Source organism: Delphinus delphis, chromosome 3 (assembly GCF_949987515.2).
Source record: "Delphinus delphis chromosome 3, mDelDel1.2, whole genome shotgun sequence".
In the NCBI taxonomy this organism is placed as follows: Eukaryota; Metazoa; Chordata; class Mammalia; order Artiodactyla; family Delphinidae; genus Delphinus; species Delphinus delphis.
The window spans coordinates 14936510-14959016 of NC_082685.1; the positions used below are offsets into that span (position 1 = coordinate 14936510).

A 22507-nucleotide genomic window follows, 5' to 3' on the forward strand; every position below is an offset into this window, starting at 1 on the left:
CCTTAGGCTCTGTCAACTCTGGGCTTTACGCAATTTCACAGTTCTCTCATTCTCCAATGCCTCCATTCTATTCATTCATTCCACAAAAACTGACTGAGCCCCAAGTGTGGGCACCATGTTAGATGCTGGGGATGAAGCAGAAGACAAAACAGGCCCTGTCCATGTCATGCTGGAGCTCATACTCCACGGGGAGACTGATGCCACAGAAGTCCACATGCGGGAGAGGCTGGCAGAAGAGGAGACAGCAGGGGCAAAGGCCCTGGGATAGGAACAAACTAGGCACACCTGAGAAACAGACAATAGGCAAAGTGTCCAAAAGGTGGAGACAACCCAAACATCCATCAGTGGATGAACACATAAAAGATATGGTCCATCCACACAGTGGAATACTACACAGCCATAAAAAGGGATGAAAGCTCATGACTGATCTCAAAAACTTTATGCTGAGTGAAAGAGGCCAGATGCAAAAGGCCGTATCGCGTGCGATTCTATTTATACGAAACATCCAGAACAGGCAAATCCATAGACAGAAAGTAGATTAGTGGTTGCCAGGGACTGAGGGAGGGAGAATGGGGAGTGACCGCTAATGGGTACTGAGTGATAAAAACGTCCTAAAACTGACTCTGGTGATGGTTGCACAATGCTGTGAATATAGTAAAGACTACTGAATTGCACACTTCCGTGGGTGAATTGTACGGTGTGTGAATTACATCTCAATAAAGCTGTTATTAGAAAAAGAGCCAATGTGTCATCTGTCTCGGTACAAGAGGATGGTAGCTGAGGAGCTGCTTCCCCACCTGCTACCCCATCAAAGTCTTTAGACACAAGGAATAGTAATGACTCTCTGAGCAAGAGGCTGGTACAAGGTTGGAGTGAGGAGTTCAAGGATGCCACCTGACCTGGTTGGGGGGGGCCACTGGTGGAATGTTGGGGCATTATGGGGCAAATACTTACAGCTCAAAGCTGTAAGCTACTTGGATGACTTGTTTCCCATTAGAGACACGGTGTAAAAAGAGAGATGAGCTTTTCTCTTGGGGCACAAGACAAATAATGATGCTAATGATGATGGATATGAATATGATGACACAATGTGATAGCAGTTAGCTTGGGATGCGCCCTCACGGGATCTTCATAGCCATCCTATGAGGTGGGAACCATGATCATGCCCAAGTGAGGCTCAGCCCCTGGTTGTGCCGTGGATCTGAAGCAGGATCATGGGGCGGAGACTTCCTGAGAGGTGAGGGGGGGCTCAGAGTGGATCACTCAACTTGGCAAAATGGGTGCAGTAGGGACCAAGACGAGAGAAACTTGGTGGCATGACGGGGACTGATGTGGACCGAGCGGGTTAAGCAGGGGGTGTGGTGTATGAAGTGGTGCTGCAAGGAGGGACACCTCCTTGTTTTTCTGTGCTGCGTGTGTTTGGGGAAGGGGGCAGGTTGGGAAGCTTATTCTCCCGTCAGTCTTTTGATAATGTGTCACCTCCTCAGAGCTTGGGGTGACCTTCTCCTCCAGCCTGGGGTAACCTGCCACCTCTACTTTGATCTTGTCCAGACCTGAGGCCCCTGCTGACAGCGGGCATCCTGTGAACCCAACATCTGGCCACATCTGTGTACCTACAGAGAATGTGGACATAAAAATCCGTTAACTTTAAAATGAGCTTTAATTTGTTTTCCTTAAGTGCATTTATCGATGTAAACAGAGCATGTTAAGAGATACCAAGGGGAGAGCAGACAATTGCTGGTATGTTGGTTTTAATTCAAAAAAAAAGAAAAAGAAAGGCTCCCTGGTGACACCCCCCCTGACCTGGTTACCTGGTCCCAACCGCAGTCTCTACGGGAAGGTAGAGATGTCAAAACAGAACTGAGCAATGGCAGTTAAAAACCCACCCAGACTGCTCTGCAGTCAGGCCCCACAGGCCACCCCACACTCAGCCACGTCCGAGAGGTTGGGGGCGGGGTGCGTGTGTTCCCGATCACCTGGGTCTGCTCTTGGAAATCAAGGAGAGAATCACCTCCTGACACTACAGATCTGGAAAAATAAAAATCTCTAGAAAAGAACGTCCGATTTGGAGACAGTGGGAGGACGAAGAGGAGTAGGTGCCCCGATCGAGGGTGGGCCGTGTGTGACTGCATTTTGGGGTCACCGTGGCATGCACGGAGACCCCTCAGTGCTCAGGTGGGGACTGTGGAGGGACCTACTGGCCATGCCCAAGGCCTGGCTGGACCACGGGACCAAACCTGGCTGTAAACAGGAAAGGCCACTCTATGCTTCTTTCCTCAGGATTTCCTTAATTTGTGCTTCCCTTTGGTTTGACAGTTAACATGGGGGTGAGGGGGTGGAGCCGGGGGGGGGGGGGCGGGGAGTAGATAACGGTTTCTGTCACTTGTCCAAAAACTGAGAGAAGAGGTGAAAGCGGGTGTTGGATTTGTTGGGCAGACGCTTCCCGGGCCTGATGTGAGTTGCCTCGCTCAGGGTGCAGAGACGGGCTCCCCTGGAGCTATCACTGGCCTTTGGGGGCCTCGCTTCTGCCGCGGGGGACATGCACGGGCTTTCCGGCGGGGCTCTAGCTATGTCGAGGCCCAGAGATGGAGGCCTGCCGTGTGGGCTGCTACTGACGGCCGTGCCGCGGCTCCACCTCTCTCTCTAGCTTTACACGGTGCGTGGACCCATTCAGTGGATGTCGCAGGAAAGGTAGCAGATTCTTAACTTCTTCCATCTCCAGAGTTGAAAAAGATCAGTTACCAAAATAAACAATTTCTCGATTGTGTTCTGGTGGCCACGGGCCCGGGGGCCGCGGCGTGGCGGGGAGTGGTGTGGGGGAGGGCCCCGGCTGAGTGAGGGGCTCACTCAGGACAGGCACAGTCAGCTCGGCTGAGCGAGGCTCAGGGTAAGGCGGCGTTCCTCACAGAAGAACACATCGGAAAAAGCTGCTCCTCTTCTGCTGGTCCGGTGTGATTTTGACTCCCTGGTTGCTCCCCTGGGGGCTGTTGCCTTCCTGAAATCACAAGAGGTTTTCTGAGGTTACGGCTGAGCAACGTGAGCTCTATGTCTCTTAACCAACCAGCCAGTCAACTAATGAACTAACCCACCAACCGCCAGCCTATGTATCCATCTGTCACCTTCCAACCAACCATACATCCATCCCCTCCCATCCATCACCCATCCATCCCCTTCCAACCAACCATCCACCCATTCATCCAACTGTCCCCTCCAACTAACAATCATCTTTCACAAACCCATAGATCTGCTTTTTATCTACTACCCATCACTCCTTCCAACAATTCATACCTTTAATCACTCATTCACGTACCTAACCACCCCTTTCCATTCACCCTCTCAGCATCTTTCCAACCACTTATTTACCCATCTCACTCTCTTCTTTCCCTATTTCCTTCTTTCCATTCACCCACCCCTCCCTCCTTCCCATCCATCTACCCATCTGTGCTGAGCACCTATCAGTGAGGCAGCTGAGGGCAGCAGAAAGGCACTCTCTCTTGGGATTTGGAGTGGCTGGGTTCAAGGTCCCAGTGCCACTCACTCACCCGGCTGGTCTCCCTGCCCCTGTGCCAAGGCTCTGGCTCCCCACCTTTCCCCACAGTTCACCCTCCACCCTGCTGCAGGTGAGGTAAGCCCTAAACTCAAGCCCTGTTGAAAATCCATCAGTGCTGTCGCCCGGCATCTGAAGCCTCTGTTCTGATCCCTGCCTACCCTGGGAACTGAAATCCTACTTTCTCTCACATCACCATGTTTGGAAAGGTTCAGCCCTGTTTCTTTGACTAATTCCTTCTCATCTTTCAGCTCTCAGATAAAACCTGAATTTATTCAACAGTAACTGCTGAATGTCTACACGGTGCCAAATTTACACAATGTCCTATGTCAATTACATTAAAAAAAAAAAAAGAAGACTGATAGAAGTGGTATGGGCTTGCAACTCTGAACATAAACAAAGGTGGTAGGAAATGAATAGAATTTAACTGTTGGTGATTTGCAACTTAGTTAAGAAAAAAAGAGACACTGCAAGGATTACGGTGAACATCAGCACTTCACAGTCTATGCCTTGGAAGGACACGGCACATTCTGGAGGCCATCAACAGGCCGGTATCAACAGCACAGGCAAAGTGTTGCCGTGAGGCTCCGTGTAACTCCCGGTGGGCATGAGTGAGTCAGCAGGATCGTTAAAAATCAAAATTTTACTGTTCCATTGAAGAGGAAAGAATTCTAAGAAAATTACAATTGTAAGAAAATTCTAAAAGTACAGTGGTTTTACAGACTCTTTTCTGTTTTGGCTGAACAGCTGCTACTAAATTGATCGTGTGCCTTGCAATTCAATTCACAGCATCTTAGAATTATGAAAATGACACTCATTTTAAGTCAGATGTGAACTACTTGAATGGCGTTTTGTATAGTGTGAGCAGTCCTACATGCACAGACATAGAACAGGTCACAAATAAGAGTGCTTTATGCTCTCGTATCAGACAACAGGGAGCATCACTTGGCGGGAAGAGTGGTCACTGGAACAGAGGCTTTGGAGTAAGACTCACGACAGTGTTTAGCCGCTAACGTGCCCAAAATATAGCTCAGCGTTCAGACCCTACCAAGAAAGCACTAGTTATGCTGAATGCTGGGGACTGTGAAACTGCTCACGTGGTAAACAGAAAGGCTAGAAATGAATGAAAGGGTGGATGCGGAGGGATTCAGGCAGGACCTCCTGGAGGCCTCAGGGCCCCGGCACCCACTGAAGGTTGTCACAACCTGCAGAATTTGGGGCTGGAAGGAAGAAAAAGGCTATCGACCTGCTGGACTCATCAGGATGGAAAGCCGGCAGCTGTCAGACACGAGCCTGGCTTGGGGGCCTTGTTACGGGGTGGACCGTGGTTCTGGGCCTGCCTGGGGGGCTTTTCTGCAGGAGGCCCTCTACCTTCGTGCATGCTTGGCTCCCAAGAGGGACGGAAAGGGTCCGGTGTCCCCAGCTAGCTTGTGTGCTTAGTGAGCAGCGCCTGGTACTGAGCAGCTCTGGGCCACGGAGGAAAGATCAAGTTGAGAGGCATGTTCAGGGTGGATGTCCCCACCACACCCGATAACTCTACCCCCCTTCCTAGAGATGCCCTACTAGGTGCACCTGGGCCCTAAGAAGCAGGATCTGCCCGGGGATGCATCACACCACTGAGAGCGATGCCAGCCAGCTCCAACAGGGATGCATGTGGGGATCCGGGGAGGACACACACTCACCAATTTTTTATCCATTTTTGCTTTGATGTCTCTGGCGAGAGTGAAAAATGCCTGTGGAATAAGCACGTAGTTAGTAGCCCAGGAGTGGGAAGCAGGTGGGGGGCCTGCTGGTTCCTAGACGCTGCCACACAGAGGGTGTGGCTCAACAGCAGGGCCAGGGTGGGGAACAGTGTTAGGACAGAGACCTGGGCATGGGTCTCACCTGTTCAGCCCCACCTCCTGCCCCTACAGGGATACCCCCACCCACCTGGACCACTTCCCCTAAACCAATGACTCTGGAAGGTGGGATCACCCTTGGCTGGTCAGAGAGGAAGCTGAGGCTTGGAGAGGGGGTGCCCAAGTGACCTGTCTCAAGGCACTCAGTGGCTGACTGACTGATCGAGCTCTCCGTCCCTGACCCCTGTGCTCTATCTGCCCACTTTGCCTCGCTTCTAACAGTCAGGGGCAGGGCAGAAAGACAAGTGGCTCCTTGGCCAAACGAGCTTCATTCTGGGTCCTCGCCCAGTAAGAAGGCCTGGTAGGTAGGGTGAAAGGTTCATCTTTCAAGGGTTGGCGAAGGCCTGACCCCAGGCTGCTGCCTCTGTCACAGGCTCCTGACCGTTTCTTCCCTCCCCCACCTGGACAACACTTATAAACCCCACTCTGGCACCAACCCTACTCCGGGCCTTATACAGAGATGAGCTGGCCTCAGCACTTGCAGTCGAGGGGCTCCTGGTTCGGCGAGAAGCAGAGTCTTAGCAAACACCCATGTGACGTGGAAAGCTCTGTCGCGGAGGGTATCTCGGGGTGCTGCAGATGCCTAAAGTGGGCCTCAGGGCCTGGGGAACGGCAGAGGCCTCCTCGGGAAGGGGCCACATGGGCTGGTCCCTGATGGGAAGGTGGGGGCGTAGGGACTGTGGCAAAGGCCTGGAGGAAGGTGAGGTACAGGCGGCCAGGGACGGAGAGTGGTGGGCGAGGCCTGAGCTGTGGGCAGCACACACTGGCTGGGGCCAGCTAGGGAGGGCCTTCTGTGCCTCATGCAGGGGCTGAGGTTGGGAGTGGCGTGGAAGATCCATTTTGGAAAGATCACGGGAGTGGCAGTAAGGAGGAGAAGGCAGGTGAGCTGCAGGGCTGGCACTGCTGGTGGACAGTAGGAGGAGGCCTGGGCCAAGGCTCGGTCAGGGTGCCCTACTCTGTATGGGCTTGTGACCCTGTCTGTGCGGGTGGTGTGAACGAAAGCACAAACCCGGAGGCAGGCCTGGGCGCCAGCCAGCGCAGAGACTCTCTGAGCCTCGGTTTCCCCACCTGCAAAAGTGCACCTGCTCCCCAGGGCTGCGTGAGAGCCAGTGAGATCATGTCCTAGGTGCCCAGCTGGGGCTGGCACCTGCTGATGTCAGAACATGGGGGCGGTTCCCCCAGGCCCCCTGGGCCTTGCAAGAGGCCTGGCACATGGTGCTGCCCAAGAAGTGCCTCTCAGTCGTCTGTCCAAAAGGCAGCCGAAGCTGTGACCAGTCCCTGCGACAGAGCCTCCCTGGAAGGTGCGGCCCGATCCTTAGCCCTAATGGGCCGGCGCTGTGGGCCCGGGACTCACGTTCTCCACGTTGATGTTGGCCTTCGCGCTGGTCTCCATAAACTTGATTCCATAGTCCAGGGCCAGCTGCGAGGGAGGGAGATAAACACGCAACATCAGCCACCAGGTACCCAGACCTCTGCACAGTGCCCTGAGGGGGCCGAGACAGACAGACAGAGTGGGGCCTGCTCCCTCAAGCCACCAGTGGAGAGCAGGTGGTGAATGTCCGTGGCAGGAGGGTCGAGGGGGCCTGGCTCAAACCATGGCTCTGTTCTCCGCCCGCTGTGGCCTCGACGGGCCCCACGAGACGCTGTGCGGAAGCAAGCAGAGCACACCCAGAGGCCCTCGCTGCTTTCGGTCTTTAGCCTGAAGCCCGGCTGGGCGTGTGCTTTCCACCTTCCCTTCCCATGGCACGTGCCCCACTTGGACAACCGACTCATCTGCGTGCCCAGCCAAGCCCTGCATCCCAGAAGATGGGTCATCTTATGCTCAAAAAGATTGTTAAGGGAGTCTCCCCAAAAGCCCAGCCTCACCATCAGTGAGCAATCGGGGGGTCCTCTGGGGCAGGGCAGGGCTGGCCTCCATGCAGGGAACCCCAGACGCTGAGGTCCCTCTGCCCCGAGGTGTCTGGCAGTGCCAGGCCCAAGCCGGCCACCATGCCTACCTTTTCTCCCCGTTCCTTGGAAACTTGTCTCTTGTCGTTCACGTCGCACTTGTTCCCAAGTATCATCTTTTCGACGTCTGCAGAGGCGTGCTGGAGGGGAGGGGCAGATGGTGGAGGTGAGAGGTAAGGTCAGACCGGACTACCAACCAACTGGTAGCCCACCCCCCAAGATCAAAGTGATGGTGTCAGGACTGCTAGGCACACCCTGCACAGATGACAAACTGAAGCTCAGAGAGGCTGAGAGGCCTGTCCTACGTCACTGAGCCAGTGCCAGGACAGAGTTCAGGGTTCTGGCTGCCACCCCGACCAAGCGCACGCCTTCTGGCTGCCAAGGACAGCTTCTCTATGGGCCACACCAACTACGCTACCACGGCTGTCCTCGGACTCCCGGCCAGGTCTGGCCTATGGGAGGCAAGTGGGGCTGGGGTACTGACCTCTGCTCGCCTCCCTCCTTCCCCGGCTCCTCTGCTGGCGACCCCAGCTGCTGTCCTGGGACCTTCTGCCCTGCTCCAGCGCCCCTGTTCTGGGCTCCAGAAACAGGCTGTGCCGGGGGTGGGCGCAGACCTCGGCCGCCACCAGCCCTTTGTGCCCTGGCATTCCCTTAACTCTACCTTCACACCTGAAAATGGTCCCTTCCTCCAACCCGCCCCCACATTCCAACCCAGTGGGCCTCGCTTCCTGAAGGACTGGACCATCAGAAAGGCCCTTCTTGCTGCAGCTCAGATCTGGTCTCAGGGAAACGCGCTCCTCTCTGCTCCCTAACTTTCTACTAACTGGAAGGCTCTCTCGCCTACTGGCCGGAACAGAAAAGTTCCACAGAGACCAGTGTGAGGACCCCCTCCTCAGGCCAGGTGCAGCCTCCTGCCAGGAAATAACGGGGTCATCAGGAGGTGGCCCAGTGCAACTGCTCACAGGTGCCGGCTGGGATGTGACCTTCTGCCGTGTCTTCATGAACCCCACCTGGTGAGTCATCACAAGCCACAAGCACCTTGTCCAGGGAGGCTCTGAGGGTGAGGGTAAGCTCTGTGGAGAGCGGGGAGGTGACGACACTGGCTTTGGGACAGGGAGGCGGCGCTGGCCGCCTTCTCTTCCCTCGGGGTTCAAGGTCTCCTTCCACAGGCAGCTGCCGCTGCTGGCCTGAGCATGGGCACAGAGAGCTCATACCAGCTCAAACCCTGCTCCGCTGCAGTTCAAAGTCCAACCTGACACATGCCCTCACCACACCCACCGGATACAAAGGTCATGCTGACTCTAGAACCTTCCTTCTCTAGAAAGCACCAAATGCTCACAGTGACTGGATATCCTTCTTCCTTCACCTCGATATTGCCCAAACCCGACAGCCCGGCTGGGGAAATGGGCTCTCAGGGTTGCTCTGTGATGAGGCCGGGCCAGCGTGTTCTCCAGGGTTGACTGCGTGGGTTCCCGTCTCCCTGACTGTTCCCAGCGAGTTACTTCTAGGTGCCTCTGGGCTCAGTGATCTCATGTGTAAACCAGGAAGCTCCAGGGTGAGGGCTGAGGAGAGGATGCGTGGGAGGTTCCTGTGCATGGGAGGGGTCCCCGAGCCTTACCTCCTCAATGTTCCGAATCCAGTTCCGGATGTTGTCGAAGGACTTCTCGTTGGTGATGTCGTAGACCAGCATGATGCCCTAATAAGCAGAGGGAGACAGAGACACGCGCTCTGGACAAGCCGCGAGCCCTCTGAGGGGGAAGCCCCAGCAAGGTGGGCAGCAGGGACCCCAACAGGACACCATCCCCGGGGTCCTTCCTTCTGCTGGGCTCCACCACTAGCCTCTCTCTGGTGTCCCAGGCTCCAGTCCCCTGCTCCTCGGCCACTGACGTGACCCTTCACCCCACAGACCAGACCCTACCATACCTGTGCTTACAAAGGAGCCCTGCTGTTTCCCCACTACTGGCAGGATAAGTACGGCCCGTGTGTCTCGGCAGCCAGCGAGGTCCCAGTGGCCAACCTCTCAGCCTCGCATCCTGCAGCCCCCTGCTCTGCAGGCTGTATTCCATGGCCCTGATGCCCACTGGGCTCCCCCTCTTGCCAACCCTTGGCTATGCCCAGCCTCTTCCAAACTCTCACTCGCCCCCCACCCTGCCCTGAGTCATCTCCTGGGCTCAGCCAGGGCCGCCTCCACTGGTCGCCCCAGCTCCACCCCTCATCTGGTGCCTACCATGAGCCAGGTACTGCAACTGGGTCTCCCTGAGCCTCACAGGCTTGGGTCGGGTGGTCCCACTGTCTGCACTGTGAGAATGGGGAACCTGAGGCTGGGGGGTGGGGGGTTAGGTCCCTGTCCCCAGTCACACGACAGAGAGTAAAGGACACAACTGAGGTCTAAGCCCAGGGGGACAGACCCTAATGCCCACGTGCCTTCCAACAACCCCACCGGAGTCGGGGCTGGCTTCAAGCACTGGGGCAGGCAGTGCTGAGGCCTCTGTGATTCCATAACCAATGCGTGAGCAGCTGGGAGACGGTCCATGGGTTCTGAAATAGCTGCAAAGTGAACCCATCTCTGCTTGAGCCCACAATCTCGCCACTGCCGAGGAGAAAGGCAAATATCCCCACTTGATAAAAGGGGAAACTGAGGTGCAGAAAGAGGTGACCTTTAAGATTCTAGCCCAGCTCTAAAGGAGCTGATGACACTGGCTCCCATTAGGAATCTCCCCGGGTCCTCATCAGGATCAAGCAACGCTCAGGGCCACCCTGCGACAGTCCCCGTGTTGCCCTGGACATCCTCGCAGGGCACGCGTGGTGAGCCAGCCTGCAGCAATACTATCGCCAGCCCCGGTGCGGCTCAGCCCCGGGGTTCCAAGGCCCCAGCTGTCCTGCCCAGGCCCGGCTCATTCCATTCCTTCACTCTACCTGCTCCAAGGGCCCAGCCCTCCATCCACAAGCTCTGGTGCTGGCCAAGACGTCTCTGAGGCTGCCTGAATTTGCAGAGTAAGAACCCGGGCCCTGTGTGCTGGGCAGATAACCGCAGGGGTGAGCGTGTGTGACAAAACCACACAGACAGGGCAAGCGAGCCGCTGCAATTCCAAATCCCCGCTGTGACCTTGGGGATACGCACAGCCGCCTTAGAGCCTGCTACAGCCACAACCCCTCAAAAATGCCATCTGGGAACCCTCACTCAGTGGTCTCTTGGGGAGACTGAATAGAGACTGCTGACGGGAGGACCTGGAGGAGTTTTAGTGGCCGTGATGTGTGACATGCTCCAGCCAAAGCCAGAGTGAATAAAGACACTGGTGGATGGACTCTGTGAGTTGAGCATCACTGGGGCCTCTGCGCAGCAGCTGGCCTCCCACTGTCAGGGGCAAGAAATGCCACAGGGCTCTGAGGGCTTTTTGCCCCTTTATCCAGGGACCGGCCCTTTTGACAGCCCAGGATTCTGCCACCACCGCCACTAGGCTGGCACCATGTATGCAAGATTCCAAGGTCCCAGATTTTTACCTCTGCGGTGTTGGGGGCAGTGAATAGAGCTCTCTATCAGGAAAGAGCAGAAGTCCCTGGAAAACATAGTGTCACCCTATTCCAGGTTCTCCGTGAAGCTCCCCTCGGGGCTCCAAGTGACCATTTTCCTGGCCCCAGTCTGGGCACAGCTCCCCATATCTGTTTGCAAGCTCACAAAAAGACACCAGACACCCGATGCTCCCCAAATCTGGGACCCAAGGGTCCACTGCCACAAGGACAAAGATGATGACGGGGTTGCAACATTGCCAATGTTCTCTGTGCTGTCCTACATGGTCTCCACTGGCTGCACATGGCTCCGGGGCACCTGAAATGCAGCCAGTGCGACCGAGGGGCTGGATGTCCTACTTTTACTGGTTTAGATTCAAATAGCCACACACAGCCAGAGGCTTCTGTACAGGTTAGCGCAGGTCTAGGAGAATACAATCATCTTGGGGCTGGACAAGGTCTTACCGATGGCTCAGTCCAGCCTCGTCAGGGGCTGGCTGAGATGTGGGAGCTGGAAAGGGCCAGCCACTACCAGCCCAGACATTTACCCTCAGTGTGAATTTAAGCAGGGCCTGGAATGGTGCCAAGCCTCAGCCTCCTCATCTGTAAAATGGGGATGATATGGCACCCACACTCAGGGCTTTATGGCCAAGACCTGGGGCCACTGCCTGCTGGAGGGAAGGGCTTGATGAATGGGGCAGGGGGTGCTATTTCAACCCAGAGAGGGATTGGGCCTACCTGAGGCCATACATTAGAATGGTATGCAGAAGCTCCCCCAGGACCCCAGTGCCCCAAGGCCCCCCGCCCCACCAGAGCAAAGCAAGGTGAGGGGAAAATTAGTAAATTAATTTTAATGAGGAGCACTAAGGTTGCAACCCACATGATTGAGTTGCTATTATGTTCAGACACTGTGTGGGATGCTCTAAATACTTAATGCCTCTATTCATTTCTGCTATCTGTCAGTATTTCCTGAGCTCCTACCGCATATTCAGCATGGTCCCAGGCACCGTGCATGTGGCAGGGACCAAAAGGTGGCCCAGCCCTCCTGGAGCTTATGGCCTAGTGGAGGAAACGGGTCTATAGCTGATTGATGGGGTGCATCATGGAAAGGATGGAGTGCATCATGGAAAGGATGGAGTGCAGTGGGAGCTGGAAATGGGGAGCTGGCCATCTATCCTCACAGCTGCCTGGAGCATACTCCTGTTCTCTGTTCCACTTTCCAAGTAAGGAGACCAAGCTCAGAGGGTGACCCAGGGGGCTGAACAAGGTCCTGAGGATCTGCCTCCCACTCCCCGTGGCCCCCAAGCACCCTGCTCTGTCTACCCCTCGCAGGTGCATGACCAGCTCAGGGCTCTCGAGGACAGGACCCTGGCCCAATCCAGGTTGCCCTCTGCAACTAGTTCTGGCCTGGCCTGGAGAAGGTGCTCGGTAAAAATATTTGAGGGATGGGCTTCCCTGGTGGCGCAGTGGTTGAGAGTCCGCCTGCCGATGCAGGGGACATGGGTTCGTGCTCCGGTCTGGGAAGATCCCACATGCCGCGGAGCGGCTAGGCCCGTGAGCCATGGCCGCTGAGCCTGTGCGTCCGGAGCCTGTGCTCCGCAACGGGAGAGGCCACAACAGTGAGAGGCCTGCGTACCGCAAAAAAAAAAAAAAAAAATTGAGGGATGGGCTTCCCTGGTGGCGCAGTGGTTAAGAATCCGCCTGCCAGTGCAGGGTACACGGGTTCAAGCCCTGGTCTGGGGAGATCCCACATGCTGCAGAGCAACTAAGCCTGTGTGCCACAGCTACTGAGCCTGTGCTCTAGAGCCCAAGAGCCACAACTACTGAAGCCCGCGCACCTAGAGCCTGTGCTCAGCAAGAGAAGCCACCACAGTGAGAAGCCTGCGCACCACAACGAAGAGTAGCCCCTGCTCAACACAACTAGAGAAAGCCCATGTGCAGCAACAAAGACCCAACATAGCCAAAAATAAGTAAATAAAATAAACAAATTTATATAAAAAAAAAATTTGAGGGATGATGAACAAGTCTTCCTATCACATGACCCCACCTCAGGCGCAGGCAATGGATGTTAACAGCCAACAGCCCTGAGCAAGTCAGCTCCTGGATGATCTTTTAAGTTTTCAGTAGCAAGTTCCACAGAGGCTGACACGGGCCACGTGAGCGCTCCGAAGTGTTGGGGCACGCTGGCTCTGATTTCTCTGACCTCACCTGGAAGAACCGGCTTCCTGTGTCTTTCTTCATTCCCGGAGAATTAGGTTTCCTTGAACCCTGCATTGTTTCTGGAGCCAGAAGGGGAGGTATGGAGGACGAGGAGGCAGAGGTGGGGCACACAGCCTTTTCCTAAAACTAACCTGGGACCAAGGACCCCTGAGAAGCCAGAGCACGGGCTCCTCAGAAACATCCAGATTTTGGTATCCAAGGCACTGATGTTCATTTTGACTTAAAAAAAGAAAAAGGACAACCCCCCCACGCCAAACCAATCCATACCATGGCGCCTCTGTAGTAGGCCGTTGTGATCGTCCGAAACCGTTCCTGACCAGCTGTGTCCCTAACGATGAGGAGAAAAAGGGATATTAGCGACACAGAAAGAGAACAATCATCACAGTGAGAATGAGGGGCATTTACCCAGTATGGACGCCCAGCTTTCTCATAGGTCATCTCCTGATTCATCGTCCTGCTGTGGGGCAGCCCCCCATTATTACAGAGAAGGAAACTGTGGCTTGGGCAGGTGTCTGATGTCTCCTGGCTGGGGATGTGGCAGTGACTCCTCTGCTACATCTTGTCGTCCTGGGGATTTTCCCCAGAGTTTCTGGGCCACAGAAGAGCCAAGGTTGGATGTTATTATTTGTGAAAACCTGGAGCCTTGTATGTGGAAGAGGCTGGTCACATGGCACGGGAACACAGCCCTTGCTGGTGGGCTGAGCTGGTCGAGCTCAGCGGGGCTTAGGAAGCACTTCCACACTCGCCATCCTGGTGGAGGTCGGGGGAAAGTCCTTCCTCGTGGGTACGGTGGAGATACCTGGGTAACACGCACCCATGCCTAGCCCAGCTCCTGGCATGGAGGGTATTCAGCGTTTGGTTTAAAGGTGACAACTGGTCAGTGGCAGAGCCAGGGCAAGACCACGTCTTCTGTCTCTGGGCCCAGGGCTCCTCCTCTGACCCTGCACCTCCCCCTTTGCAGGGCTCTGCACGTCTGGACTGTACAGACACACCTCATTTGGGGCTAAGTAGACTTTCTGCTGCCAATAGCAGGTGACGTTAGCGGTTATGACCAATTACTTTATGACTGTTCTAGAAGAATTTTAAGAGAGTCATTAACCCCACTGCGACTGCTAAGAGCAGAAGCACGAGGACAGGAGGAAAAGAAATAAAAACTTCTGCTTGCTGGTATAGTGTCACTTTGGACTTGGGCACTGAGACTGCTGGGGAGCCAACGTGTTGTAAATAGAGGAACTTCTACGGCCCTGTAACTTACGAGGCAGCCAGAGACTGGCTGCTGCCGGCGGAGCTCAGTAGGATTGGTTAGGCCACACCCAGATTTCGATTCTGAAGCCAGGTTCAGAGGCGGATACAACTGAAGTCAAGGGGACCTGCTGGGCAGGCGGGGCTGTGTCCAGGCTCTGAGATTTGAGCTGGGGAGACAAGCTGCTGGGAGGGAGGCTTCACAGTCCATCTCACGGCAGCCCTCCCACCCGCAGGCACGTGCCTGGACCGGAAGGACTGAGCCACTCTCCCAAATGTGACTTCTCTCTCTTTTGCTCAGGGTTCGTGCTTCCCTGCAAGTGATGTGGCTGCAGGGTAGGACTCTCCTACCCTCTGACCATCTGAGCCCAGCCTTCCTAGCGCAGTGGGCTGCAGACCAGAGTCACCATCCGTGACGGGGACTCACAAATTCCCTGATTTTACGTAGCATGGGAAGTCAACCCCAGGTGAGCAGAACAGAAACAGGTCTCACTGTTGGGCCTGGCCTCAGCTTATTTTCAGTTCTGGGATTTCAGGTCTCTGTATTAGGAAGTGAGGCCTGGGCGTCCCCAGGAGACAAAAGAGGAAGCAATGTCAGGCCTTCTTCAGCGAGCTGATAGGCTTAGAAGGAAATGCCGGGCTGTGGTATCTTGCTATCCTGGCAGCCTTGACCGCCACCAGGAGGGCTCTCTCCAAGTTCAATGGGAGCAGGTGGCTCTGAAGCCCAGGCCCAGACTGTGCCCACCTCGGAACTGGGACTGGTAGCTATGTCCTCAGAAGGGGTTGACACAGACTCTAAGCCCCAGCAGAAAGCAGAGCACCGTTCCTGGGGCCTCTGAAGAAAGCCCGATGTGTCCGGGCTGGGCACAGAGAGATGGAGGCCGTGGTCATGGGCGGGGGGGGGGCGGGGCACCAGGGGCTTCGGGCTCAAAGCACTCACTGGGTGAGGGGCTGATGAAGGAAACGAATCTTACCATATCTGTAGTTTAATTCTCTTGCCATCGAGCTCTATGGTCCTAATTTTAAAGTCAATTCCTGAAAGAAAAGAAAAGAAAAGAAAAAAATGCACATCAGTGTCAGTCCATTTCCCAAGCTGTGTCTAGGACGAATGCTGACAACCTGTGCAGGTAACAGCTGTCATGGTTTCTGGAGCATCTGCCGGGCACGTGGGAATCTCTGAATCCCGCAAACAAATCTGGAGGCACCCGGCGAACTTTCTCCTCTCACAGAAGGGGAGGCTGAGGCTCAGAGGGCAGAAAGGAGCTGCACAGAGTGAAGCTGGTGAGGGGCAGAGCTGGCAGGCAAACCCAGGTAGCTCAGGTGCCAAAGCCGTGTTCTCCTCCCTTTCCCGGGAGGCAGCCTCGTGAAGCAGGCTCCACAGCCCTTTTCGGGCCAGAGCCCCACGCTTCCAGCCACCTGCACCCGGCCTTCCAAGCACACGGGACGCTGGGCCCCAAGATGTACCTGATGCAGGTGGGCCTCTAGCATTTACACGTGCTGTTCCTTCTCTGTGGGTGGTCCCTACCCTGCCCGCCTGTCAGCCTGGCAAACTTCTCCTCCTTTAAGACCTGCTGGAAGGTCACCTCCCAAGAAGCCTTCCTGACCCTGCCCTCCTCTTTCCCGCCCTCTGGCTTTAGTCCCCTTTCCCCAGGACCAGGGTGCTCTCAGCCTCCCCGGCTGCTCTCCAGGCTCCCACCGTTGTCCCCTCAATCCCCTCCCCAGCTTCCAAAACACACACTCAACCATGTCACCAAGCTAAGCTCTGCTCCAAACCTTCCAGTGTGTTCACCAACAGATGAGTGAATGAACAAAATGTGGTCTTTCCCTACAGTGGAATATTACTCAGCCATAAAAAGGGATGAAACATTGACACATGCTACAACGTGGATTAATCTTGAAAACATAATGCTGAGTGAGAGAAACCAGACGTGAAAGGTCACACAGTATGTAATTCTGTTCATACGAAATATCCAGAATGGCAAATCCAGAGAGACAGAAAAGAGGTTAGTGGTTGCTGGGGCGTGGATGTGAGTAGATTAATGAGATTGACCAAGGGGTGTGGAGTGTCTTTCTGTCATAATGAAAATGCTCTAGAACTGACTGTGGTGATGGTTGCACAACTCTGTGAATATACCTGAAGCCGCTGACTTGTACACTTTAAATGAGTGAGTTGAATTATACGTCAATAAAACTGTTTTGAGGTTTTTTTCGTAATTTTTTTTTTGGCTGCGCCACGTGGCTCGTGGGATCTTAGTTCCCCGACCAGGGATTGAACCTGGGCCACAGCAGTGAAAGCCCGGAATCCTAACCACAAGGCCACCTGGGAATTCCCAACAATAAAACCGTTAAACGGTTAAAAACCTTTCCACCGCCTCCTGGGCCCCAGAATAAAGTGAAAACAGTTGCCTGAGTGCTCCTAACCTGGTCACCGCAGCATCCACGGCTCTTGCCCTCCTCTCCGGCCACAATGCCCAAGCGTGTTCCAGCCTCAGGCTTTTACGCTTGCTCCTTCCCCTCCTGGAATGTTCTTTCATTCCATGGCCATCTGGCTCCCCTCTCCCTTCACTCAGGTCTCTGTTCAAGTCACCTCCTCAGGGGAGCCTTCCTAACCATCCTCTCTCCCCTCACCTGCTGCATCTTCTTCACGCACTATCCCTGACGTCGTAGATTTGCGTATTTGCTCCATGCACATGGGAGCAAAACTTGCCAACTGGAATGGCCTGCGTGGAGGGGTAAGAGCCAAATCCAGCCTTTGCCCCCAGGAGTTGGTTCTAAATCTCCGCCTGTGAAGCCTTGAGACTGAGGCCTGGCCTGACCCCCTCAGAACACGGCATGAGGATGCTAATTCCATCCCTGCCCACCTCAGGAGCTGTCCTGCGGACCACAGGGAATATAAGCCTGTATTTGAGTTTTGTCTCCTAGAACATAAGCTCCAGGAGGGCAGGGACTCACACGTCTTATTCATGGTTGCATCTCCATGAATGCATGGCAGGGCCTGAGTACGTATTTACTAGAAGCCGATCATCTCGTCCTGCACAGACACTTTGACTACAGGCTTTGTTACAGTTCTGCTTCCCTCTGATTCATCCCAGTCGTCTCTGCAGCCCCTGCACTGAGGCGGATGCCTGGTGCACAGCAGGCACTGGGGAAAGATGGCTGGATGAAAAAATAAAGTGCAACGGGATCTACGTGGTGCCGCACAGTTTACCAAGTAAGCACTTTCACGTACATCAACCACTTCTCTGAAGGAATGAATGAATGGGGCCCTGAGGAGGAGCTGGGAGCTGAGCCAGGCTGGGGAGAGCCAATTCCAGGAGCCACGGGGCCAAGTTCACACCACAAATGATTGATTGACGGAGCCTATGAGAATAGGCTTCGGCAAAATGTAACCTGGGCAGACAGTGAACAGCCACTTAATCCCTGATCTATACAGAAAATACAGAGATACACTCAGTGCCCATACAGAATCACCTCTATGCATCAGAATGTATTTCAGGACTAAGCCACCCAGTGTTAACTCTTCCTAAAACATACCCCGCTCCTCTCACAGATGCACAGGACATATGAAATCAAGAAGCACTGTTCAGTCCACAGAACCCAAAGCATCACTCTGTTCTATCTTCCTCCTGGGTTTTATTAACACACCAAATTTAATTAGGAAGTGTAAACTTTACGAGGCCTAAGAGTCATGAGGCCATAACTTCAAGGTCAGGGGGAATTAAACTTTCCTAGAAGACAGAGGCCTGCAGGAAGGCTACAAATGTAATGAGAATCCCGGGATGGGAGGGAGGGAACCTGGGTTTGAGTGCCACACCCACCTCCTTAGACGACCTCGCCCAAGTTATGTCCTCATCTGCAAGTGGAGGCTGGCCTCCTCAGAGCCTTAAAGGACTAGACTGGGTTTCCTGGTCAAGAATTAAAAAACAGACAAACCACTCAACCCCTGAATTGATCTCACTAGGAACGTTCTGACTCTGGGAAACTGAGGTCTGGGTTTGAGAGCGAGCCACAGTCTACCAGGAGTTAATATCACTTCCTGATTGGTGGGGACGCATGGGCTATCCCAAAGTTTGACCTTGGAGTTAGGGAAGGGGAGGAATCAGAAAGACATGTGCCTAGGGGAAGGATGCGGTCACTACAAGAGACATTCTGCTTCCTCTCCATGGTCTCTGGCAGTGGTGACAACCCCCTATTCATTGTATAGTTCTGATCCTCCACAATCCAGGCGATAGCCAAAGCAAAGAACACCACTCCTAAGCTGAAGAAACAGGGCTCGGAGAGGCGAAGTGCTTGTTCAAGGGCAAACAGCAGCTGGAACCCAGGCATGATGATTTCCAGCCCAATTCTCTTTACATCTGGCAGCTAAGTGTCTTGCAAAGTGCAGCTCCTGGAGGATGGCAAGGATGGAATCAGCAGCTAATTGTGGGGTTTAGGAAGATAAGGTACACAGGGGTAAAGCAAAGCCCTTTCCCCAGGTTTTTTCCAGCTCCTGGGCTTGGGGACCATTCTCCTGCTTCCCCACTCCAGAGCAAGACTGCGTAGCTTACAGGCCACTCTGCTTGATGGGTGTTACTTCCAAGTCAAACTCTTCATGTGGGCAATGGCTGTTTTTGTGGTGTGGGAAGAAGTCTGCTCCACTTTTGTGTATGTCAGAACTGGGAAGCAACAAGCCAATTCTGCTCAACCACAATGTGGGCTGGCCCTGCAGGAAAGGCTGTTCTGCGAAGTGACAACCGGTGTCCTGGGCCTAGCGATAGGGAAGTCAGGGCTGTTTGTGGCAGCCGCTGATTTTGGTTTCTCACTGAAGCTTTTATCTGGCATCTCCTCCGGATGACAGGTCCCAGGGCAGGCGGCTGTCACTTGCCATTTCTGTCACCCTCGAGTGAGATGGAAGTCCGTGCAGGAGAAGTGTCTGGACTCCCTCTCACCATTCCTTCCAGAAGAAATTCATTCATGGGGGAAACAGGGTCAGGGAGAGGGGCTCAACCCCTGAACATTCCAGAGGAAAGAGCAGGAGAGGTCTGCGTTGGAGTCCTGGCTTCAAAGTGGATCAGCTGTGCTCGCATCTCTCTGGGATGGTTGAGCCTTGAGTTTTGGGTCAGACACACCCAGGTACAAATACCATCCTTGCCACCTGTAGACCGAGTGACCTTTGGCAAGTCCAGTATCCTCCCTGAGCCTCAAATTCCTCCACTGTGAAACGAACTCATAACAGCACCTGACACAGAGGACTGGAAAGTGTGGTAATGCACATAAAGCGCCTGGCACACAGTAAATGCTCAGTAAGATCAGATGTCACTTGTCACTGTCCTTTCCCCATGGACAACTCTCCGTGCCTCAGTTTCCACTTCTGTAAGACGAGGACCCCAAACAACTGCTTCAAGGTATGCTGCGAGGACAGAACAAAATGACGGGCGCCAAGACCTCGTCCAAGCCATACACTCCTTGAGCAGGCTGAGGGTTGGTGCCTCAGTCTCCCCATCTGCAAAATGGGCACCTGGTGCCCACCCCGCCCATGGCCCGGGAACCGCCAAACGGCGGTGCAGGCGACTGCTCTTTTCCCCTCCAGTTCCCTCGACCCTCTGCTCTTTTCCCCATCCGGCCCGGCCGCTCCCTCAGCCCCAGCCCCTCAGGGGCGCGCCCGGCCCGGGCCTCCCGCGCCCCCGGCCGCTCCCCAGCCCTGCTACCTATGGTGGAGATGAAAGTGGAGTTGAAGGCGTCCTCGGAGAAGCGGAACAGGACACAGGTCTTCCCCACCCCCGAGTCCCCGATCAGCAGCAGCTTGAACAGGTAATCGTAGGTCTTCGCCATATTACACTCTCTCCCCGACGGGAAGTGCTGCCAGCGCCTCGCCACTGGCCCCTGGGCCCGTCCATCAGCGCCGATCCCACCTCCCCATTGGCTCCCGGCCCGACGCGCGTCACCGCGGCCGACGCCCGCCCCCGCGCCCCGCCTGTCTCGGTAAGACGTGGGGAAGGGGCGAGCTGGGCACGGAGCCGGAAGCGGCCCGAGCGTGCCGCTCATTGGCCGGCGCTCAGGACAGGGCGGACTGTGATTGGCCAGCGGTGAGGAGTCGAGGGGCTTCAAATGGGGACAGGGCAGAGGCGTGGCAGCCCGTGTCCCCTCCTTCTGCCCTCCACTCTGGGGCGGCCCCGCCCCCCGATGGGAGGGGGAGGGCGGGGAGCTTGGCCAACGGCTCCGCGCTCCCTCAACCCGGGGGCGGGGTCTGGGGCGCATATGCAAGCGCGCCGGGAAGACCGTTGGGCGCCAGCAGAGGGCGCACGCGCGTGTGGTCTGTGGCTCCCGCCCTTCAAGGCCCGCGCAGCCTCAGTTGGTACCGGGACGAGCGCGGGAAGGCGGCGTGGCTGTGTTGGTAGTCTAGCGGTCTCCGCGTCCGGCCAGGGGGAACCAAAGAGAAAAGGAGAATAGGGGCGCCGTCATAGTCGAAGCGAGGTCCCCTCGAGACGTGCTCCGGGACCTCGGCGCTGGCCAGGGGACCTACCTAGAGATAGCCATGCTCCAGCCACCAAGCTATGTACTGAGGCTCGCAGGACTCCCCTGGAGGGCCCTCGAACCTATGTAGAGGTTGTTCGGGTCTTACCCCAGAGTCTCGTCCGCCTCAGCCCTTTCAGGCGCGCCCCGGGGGCCTTGCAACCTGCCGAGGTAGTTAGCACAGTGAGAATTAAAACCTGCCGAGGTAGTTAGCACAGTGAGAATTATAGGGAATACTTACGAGCGTTGGTTCTGTGCCTGCCAGTGTTGTTAGCACTTATAAAAAATACATGAAATAGTTTATTCCCACCCCGACCCACTGAGGTAGGTATTGTTGTCCTCCCCCCCCCGCCCCCCGTTTTATGGTGAGAAAACCGAGGCCAAATAGGTTAAGTGACTTTCCCAGGCAAGTTGGTTTTTGAACTCAAAGTGACCAGCTTCAGAGGCTGAGGTCTTGATCATGTTGGTTTCCTGCATCGTAGAGACGGGCCACACACCACCTGCGTGGCGTCACCGCTATGTGTCCCTCTGGGGTCAGTCCTGGAGATTTGCCCAAGGATCTTACAAAAGATGGCCCCTGCCTCCAACTGCAGCACATTCTTCTGCTTATTTGGCTCCGGTTAGGAAAAGCTTCAACCAGAGCCATAGACCACTTGGTTGGCTTCAGCCTCTGTGGCATTTGATACTCTTGACCACCTTCTCTGGCAGTTCTCCTTTTCTTGGTACACTTCCCATTTTATTTGCCTGTTTCTTTTATTACCTATACCTCCCCTTCTCTGGGTGCTGCTTCTCCAGATTCCATTGCAGTTTTGCGTGTGTGTGTGTGGGGGGGGGGGGTTGCTTGGTGTTCCTCTTTCTATATCTGTTCTTGCTTCCTGGGTGATCTCATTCACTTCTTGGCTCCTACTGTCTCCATACTGGTGATTCTCAGTTCTTAGAGAACCCATAGCCCAGCCATCCCTCCATGACCCAACTACTTCCTGGGCATTTACCTTTGGATCTGTCAAAGATACTTCAAACTCATCATGTCCACAACTGAACTTGTCATCTTGTACTCACACTAGCTTGTCTTGAATTACTTTTCTGAGACCTAAGCCACCGTATTTTCTTTCATCCCTCACAGCCTGGTTTTTAAGGATGTTCTAAATAGCTCTGAAACCTTGCTTTTCTATTTTTTTTAAAATTAATTAATTTTATTTTCGGCTGTACTGGGTCTTTGTTGCTGCACGGGCTTTGTCTAGTTGCAGCGAGCAGGGGCTACTCTTCCTTGAGGTGCATGGGCGTCTCACTGCGGTGGCTTCTCTTGTTGTGGAGCACGGGTTCTAGGCACGCGGGCTTCAGTAGTTGTGGCTCACAGGCTCTAGAGCGCAGGCTCAGTAGTTGTGGCACGTGAGCTCAGTAGTTGTGGCACATGGGCTTAGTTGCTCTGTGGCATGTGAGATCTTCCCAGACCAGGGATCGAACCCGTGTCCCCTGCCTTGGCAGGCAGATTCTTAAGCACTGCACCACCAGGGAAGTTCCTTGCTCTTCTATTTTTTTTTTTTTTTTTTTTTGTGGTACGCGGGCCTCTCACTGTTGTGGTCTCTCCCGTTGCGGAGCACAGGCTCCGGAAGCGCAGGCTCAGCGGCCATGGCTCACGGGCCCAGCGGCTCCA

General features: G+C 54.9%; 1 protein-coding gene across 1 annotated transcript; it reads right to left on the reverse strand.

Moving 5' to 3' along the window:
* Positions 1-1641: 1641 nt before the first annotated feature.
* On the reverse strand, positions 1642-20385 carry RAB8A (RAB8A, member RAS oncogene family). Its single transcript, XM_060008127.1, has 8 exons — positions 20049-20385; positions 15336-15396; positions 13387-13447; positions 9011-9088; positions 7443-7532; positions 6800-6865; positions 5230-5280; positions 1642-2995 (listed from the first exon to the last, which is right to left on the reverse strand). The coding sequence occupies exons 1-8, from the start codon at positions 20383-20385 to the stop codon at positions 2903-2905; spliced, it is 837 nt and encodes a 278-aa protein (XP_059864110.1). The 3' UTR covers positions 1642-2902.
* Positions 20386-22507: the final 2122 nt, after the last annotated feature.